The 7,084-nt window shown below is 26.1% G+C and overlaps 1 protein-coding gene across 1 annotated transcript in view; it reads right to left on the bottom strand.

Annotated features, from left to right (window-relative positions):
- The window catches only part of LOC107446153 (uncharacterized), an 11,815-nt gene extending 5,050 nt beyond the window's left edge, over positions 1–6,765 (bottom strand). Inside the window, exon 1 of the mRNA XM_016060723.3 lies at positions 6,596–6,765. Within this exon, the coding sequence (XP_015916209.1) occupies positions 6,596–6,629 (34 nt within the window). The 5' untranslated portion in view covers positions 6,630–6,765. The remainder of the gene's footprint in view (positions 1–6,595) is intronic.
- Positions 6,766–7,084: the final 319 nt, after the last annotated feature.

Raw genomic sequence — 7,084 nt, 5'->3', positions numbered from 1 at the left:
GATTTTCACGAACTAAGTGTCAATCTTAATGGTTCCTGGGGGTGACCTCAAATATGTTAATTAATTAGTGCTAACTATTAATTAAGTTACGAAATCAGACACAAAAACGTACTTTCTCTGAATAAACATATAATTTTTTTTACATATTTGGAATCTAGACCCTTGAATTAGGGGGGGTAGACAAAATTTTAAAAAAATTGGGTGGTAAATTGGGCCGCAATAAAGGTTTATATATTTGGCGATAGTCCAGAAAACCGCCAAAAAAAGTCGCCTGCGCAAATAAATATTTTAAGATAACCCATTGACTAATTCAAAAGAGGAATGCTTAATTTTACTAGGCAACCAAAATCTGTCCGTAAAAAAATTGAAATAAGGTTCTGTGATTGCTTGGAGAGGTTTTATTAATTGTCAATAGAAAATATCTCGAAGTTTCTTGGCAATTAACAATTTTTAAGCTGATTTCTGTCCAGAAAGCAAAAAAAAAAATTATTTTAATCCCCTTTGAAAAGAAAATTTGAATCGATTTATAAATTATTTATGATGTTCTAAGTTTTTAGAATTTAAACACATGAACTTTTTATCTGATATTATTTAGATTATGTTGTTTTTGCTATATTTATTCGAGGATTTCATACTAAAATCAAATTAACATAACTTATTATAGCTACATTCAAAATTTTAGGAATTATCATTTTTACAGCTTTAATCGAGTCTTCGAGACAAGAAAGTTTGAAGGGGAAAAAAGTGCTTGAAAAATAAAATGTAGATTGTATAGTAATTCTAATGCACATTCACAGAGTTTTCTATAATTTACGATATTTCTTTTTTTCTATAACTCAAGGAATTGCTGAATGCTTAGTGGCATTTTAAAAACATTGAAATATGTTATGTTCAATAATAAGATATTAAAATAATATGTTGCATATTGTATGATTAATTGTTTAAAAAATCGCTTCATTCTGCTAGATATTTAGGTAACATGGTTTCCTTTGGATAAAGATGATTAGAAAATAACATCCTCATGTTTCGATACATTCTGAAACTTACGTTTGCAAATTCATCATAAAGTGTCGCACAGCATATTCTTCAATTACGATAAACTACATTTACCACCAAATACTGCTACTATGATTATTTTTATTTCCTTAAATATATATCTGATACTCTCTTTTTAAACAGAGCTTGTAAGATCCTTAAGAAACTGAAATAGGGGCACAAAAACTTAAAAGATAAAATATTTTATTTCATTAACTCAAAATATCTGGTCTCAAAATTTTAATTTTTATGTTAAATATAATTTTTGCAATATTGATGCTCTTACGTTTTTAAAGACCAATTGAATCCTGTTAAAATATTAAAATGCATATGTTTACTTTAACGAATTTTAATGGATTCTGGAAAATTTAGTGTTTATTCACTGCTAAGAACTGTTCCTTCACTTGGTTATCTTACTACTTATTATTTAAACCACCAAAAGCTTAAAACAATATTATGTAGGTTATCTAAATTTTTTTTTACATAATTTGCATTTAATAACAAATTCGTCGACACTATCATTTAGCTAAAATTACAAATTTTGAAATTTTTATGATTTTTTTTATAGGCATGCTAAGCTTAAGTGTTCCTTCACTGGTTAGTTTACCCTATAAGACGCTGAGAAATTTGCGATGTAAAAATTTTGACTACGCATTTTTATTAATATTTATAAAATATATATTCAAGAAATTGATAAATATTTTATTCCAAATTTATTCATACGTATGTATATTATTGAAACTGTATCAGTTATTGAGAAAAAAAGCTAAAAAATAAAAAATAATCACATTAAATAAGCACAATCTGGTGTATAATCATATTCTATCAAAAGCATGCTTTCATATAACTCGACATTCGTCGAATAAAATGTTTTTTATTCAATAAATTTTTTACTCAAATATCTTTATAAAATTTTTGGATAGCCCAGCAACAGGGTGATCATTAAATACATCTTTACAATAGTCAGAAGTCTTGTATTTCTAATTCTAATAATACTTCTATTTTATACTATATGAAATCTTATCATTTTAACTCGGTACAATAATCATTGGTTTGGTGTAATTTTTAAACTTCTGACTGTATAAATAATTACAAACGTTTATCAGTGTTACAATTGAGGAAGAAGAAGACTTCCCACACATGTGAGCTATGACGTCGGCTAATCTTTCTCAACAAAATGGCGCATTAAAGATGAGCTAATTTTCTCCATACACAGGGTTGGCAGGTTTTTGACATGTGACAGTTTAAACCATGGTTTAAACCGTCACGTCAAAAACCTCACTGTCAAAAATGTCGAAAATGTCAAAAACCTATATTCATATGTGAAATTTAATTAATACATAAAATTTATATATTTTTTATAAAGGATAGTGTTTCTAAATATGTTCTAGAAAAAATAAATTTAAAATTTTGAAGAAACACTTATATTTTGAATAGTAACCAAAATCTTGTACTTTTGAAAGCTCACATCTTTTGTAATATTATGTATTCATTTTCATGTGTTATTGAAAATCTGCAGTGATATTATTAAGAAATTTATTTATAACCAAATTTAGTGTATAGTATAGATTATACTAAAAATTAGACATTTTTAAAGATAAACATTAGCAGTTTTGTACATTAGACATCTTTTAAAGAAAAATCTTTTTAATATTCTTTTAAATCTTCTTAATAATCTTTTTAACATAAGACAATACAAATTTAAGTGCTTTCTGTTAAATACACAGAGTAGTTAGTGTCGATTTACAGTATATTCAGCCTATTCATTTACTATGCTGAAAATTTAGTTTATCCAAATACTTGTGAATTTCATTTTGCTGAATACGATATAGTTTTGTTGAATATCTAAATATTCAGCTGTTGAATAATTACTTCTTGCTTTCAAGATATGCATTATTTGTATTCTTAATACAAGTGGAGAAAAAAAAATTAAGAGATAAAAATTGTTTTAAAATGATAAGTGTAATAATTATAAATAAATATAATAAACAATATGAATTATATTTATCATTATTCATAAATATAACTACTTTTAAATTCAAATTAACATACTGGATAATAAAGATATTCGATATAACATTAAAAAAAAAATTTTTTTATACACTTGTATCAAGTTTGTATTTATACAGCATAACTTGTAAGTTCCTTATAAATATTAGTTATATGTTCCTTATATGTCTAAAATGCTTAGTAATAAATATTTAAAAAAATTTTATGCACATGCATTTGAATATAAATTTCTGAGATTTTAAATACGTTATTTTACCTTTATTTTAATTAAAAAATATTTTAAAACCTGCTGATTACTATAGTATAATTAAATTTCAATATAATGCATGGCAACTGTTGATAGTTTTGAAGTTTACAAATTTCCTTAGCAAACTTCAGTATTTGACTTTTTTGACGGGTTTTCGACGGTTTAAACCAGTATTATACCCTTGTCATGTCAAAAACCACTTTTTGACGTCAAAAACCCAACCCTGTCTACATAAGTTAGAATGTTAATTATCGCTAAATTAATTAATACAGAACTGTATCGCACATCGAATTAGTTGAAATATAATTCTTTCTCGTCTACTTCTTTACTTAATTTAGATTTATTGTTTATGTATTTTATTCTAACCGTGATATGTTTTTGATTTGAGTACCTGGCAAACTTCTTTGCATAGTTAGTTTGTTTATGTTCTGCATGGCTTCGTGCCTGTCTTTTTGTTAAGTCTTTGTGTAAATATATAGTGAAAGAATTGAAATCTCTGTGAAAAAAATTAGAACGTGTCATGTAAAAGAGTTGATAATTGACAGACTTAGCTTACTCGAAATAAAATAGAAAGAACAGTTGACATTTAAACAACCAATAAGGATCGAAATACCCACATTACGTCACTTGCTAGTAAGCTATTGCTAAAATACAATATTGATGACGAATAGGATAAAAATAATACGAAATTCAGTGATGTACTTCATCATATCCGCAGTAGGTGATCCATAAAAGTACTAATGACTCACTCGCAACATTATTAGAATATAAATAAAACAAAATTTATATTTGCATTTTTACTTCGATAAGGGCTGTTATGTTTAAAACACTTTGGTTAAAATACTTGATTTAAATATGTTGACTTTAAATACGAAGCATACATTTTTTTAAACAACATGATTTTGCTTTTCTCTGTGAGATTTTGAAAGAAAAATATGTCGAAACGTCTGAATCAAAAAATGTATTTGTACAAACACTGTGTTCCAAGCTGCTTTGTGTTTACTTTGTATCATACATAGTACAGTACAGTAGAATATATCAATTTAATCACTCTAGTAAGTGGATTACCTGTCGAGTTGTTAAAGGTGGTTTTATGAGGGCTATATATCAAGTTCTCAAGTAAGTTAACAAAAACCGTATTTATCTGATGTATTAAAAGCAAGTAAAATCTTTGTAACCTCATCATCTGCTTATCTTGAACCCTGAAATAAGTCAAATTTGTCTAGGAAAGTTATTCTAAGTCCTAACTAAGAAATTTTTTATGATATTAGTTTAACTGTTCGAGAATTACTCATTTGATGAAATTATATAAAAAGATAACCTGTACCTTTTTTGTGAATTGATAATATAGAAAACTATTAAGGGGTTTTGAAACTAGCTGGATTTTAAGTACATATAACAACATCGATTTCAAGATGTTGAAATTAATGTAATGTTCAAATTTTATGGGGTATGTTTGAATCAACTATGTTGATTCAAACATATTTATCTGTGATAGAATTCGATGAATGAATACCACTAGTCTAGAATACCACATTTATATCATTTCGCCCATTATTATAATTTTTTTTTTCATTTTTATTTATTAGCTAGGCGAAACTTATTTACTTCACCGGATTTTTTACCGCTATTTTGTACGCAAATCAACTGCTTAATGGGGACCATCTATCGATGTTGCCGAGTTCTAATATTCTTTGTACGAGTGTAAGTATTCTTTGTTCGTATCACGCCTGGAGGTCACCAATGTGCGGAGTTTATTATCGACTATGCCATCTTTCATCTCTCAAAGTGTACCTCTATATAGAATCGAGTTAACAAGTCTTATATACTACTGAATTGGTATTTAATATTATTAGTGGTAGTTATACCACATTTTCATTAGGTACTAGTGTACTAATATTTTAAGAAATTTATTTCTAATAAACACCTGGTATACATCACTAACAAAATATACGCATTTTTTTAAAAAATTAATTAGTTTAATTATAAATTTATGTCACAAATTACGAATTCATTACGATAATTAATAATTCTTAGGATTAGTGGGGCATTTAATTAAAAAATATTTAACGTCATAGAAGAAATTAAATGTATCTTTAGTCTGATTGGTAGCAGGAACAGGTAAGATATAAATGCATAACACGAGCAACGTGAACAACATGAAAAATATAAAAATAGCATAACGTGTTGCTTTTATACTCTTCCAACATAAACATGTGTAACAACACGTGTAAAAAGATTAAAAAGTTTTAAGAAAAAACCTATTTTAACACTTACACACCTGCGTAAGCTTTATTTTATTTAAAATAAATATTAAATTTAAATGTTGAATTCTCTTCTCAAGTACTGGAAGTATAAAATAACTGCATCGGAAGTTTAACAAAAGATAAAAATGTTTTATTAAAAAACTACACTCGGCTGATGTTGCAGGATTGAAAAAATTGTTTTAGGCATTTAGTTCTCTGTACAGCAAAATAAATAAATAAATAAAAATTTAAAAAAATCAGAAAGCTGTAAAATATGCAAGAATCGTTGTTCTTAAGTAATAAATTCTAATATTTTCAAACTAAACATGTTTTGCAAAAAGAAAAAATGTTTTCTTAAAAATAGCAATGAATAAAAATAAATGATAAGCGTGAGCAGTTTGTGCAAAAATAATAATTTTTTTTTTTAAAAAAAAGTGTCTAAAACTAGATTTTCTTTTTTAAAAAAACTGTTTTTATTTTCCTAAACTTATCGCTGATACATTCAAACGTAGATTACAGAAATGTAATTAAATCCATAACTCAAAAATTATAAACTATTTGTAATATAATTCTAATGAAATTGTACTTATATATATATTATTTATATAACATTTTAAAATATCAGTTATTACTCTGAAGTTCACATTTAATAATTAAATGCAATTAAGTTGACTTTATGCTAAAAAATCAAAATATTATTAAATATTTATTAACAATGCAATTAATCTAATTGTATTTCTTACAATTTTTTTAAAGCTAGTCGCAATAGCTGATATATAACAATTCTGATGACGCGTTAAAATAAATAAACAAATGCAGATTTTCAATGTATTCATAAACTATTAAATAATGAAGAGAGAGAAACAACATCTCTGATTTATATATAAAAAAAATTTAAAACAAGCTCTTTTTCTAAAGTTAATAAGAAAATACTTATCTAATTCGCATTACAATTCAGTAAATTTTATTACCAAAAATAAATCTTCACATAAAAAATTTTTATTCGTATTTTAATATAATTGAGTTAACTATTTATAGAATGTGTATAAGTACATACCATTATCTCTTACAATCACTTCACACCTACTCATGTTCGTCTGATAAAACTAGACTATATTTCTTTTCTTGAGATAACTTGCAATCATACGACTAACCCCCGTACATTTCAGAACAGTTCATTCGTAAGTGCATATGTTGCCCATTCATCAATGTCGACTACGAATTGTTCACTTCCCTGAATAACCAGACCGTATTAACTCTCAAATCAATCGTTTCTTATCTACCCTTTCTATCCCCGCATTCTAAAACAACAATACCTGCTTATCAGTAAAATCACATTCATTCTAAATACTTTTGAGAAATGGACACTGCAATTGAGGAGAATCTTTTTATGGCAAATTCTCAGAAAATAAATTATTATTTAACTGTAATTTGTTTTTAAAGCTTAAATAAATATTAAAAAAATCATCGATGGCTATCCAAACTAGTTAATTAAAAAACTATTTGCAATATGTTGAATAAAACAACAGTCCCTGGACAAATTATT

The sequence above is a fragment of the Parasteatoda tepidariorum genome, unplaced genomic scaffold (genome assembly GCF_043381705.1).
Source record: "Parasteatoda tepidariorum isolate YZ-2023 unplaced genomic scaffold, CAS_Ptep_4.0 HiC_scaffold_18, whole genome shotgun sequence".
Taxonomy (NCBI): domain Eukaryota; kingdom Metazoa; phylum Arthropoda; class Arachnida; order Araneae; family Theridiidae; genus Parasteatoda; species Parasteatoda tepidariorum.
Note: the sequence above shows the minus strand (reverse complement) of the source record. Positions and strands in the feature narration are given on the sequence as shown.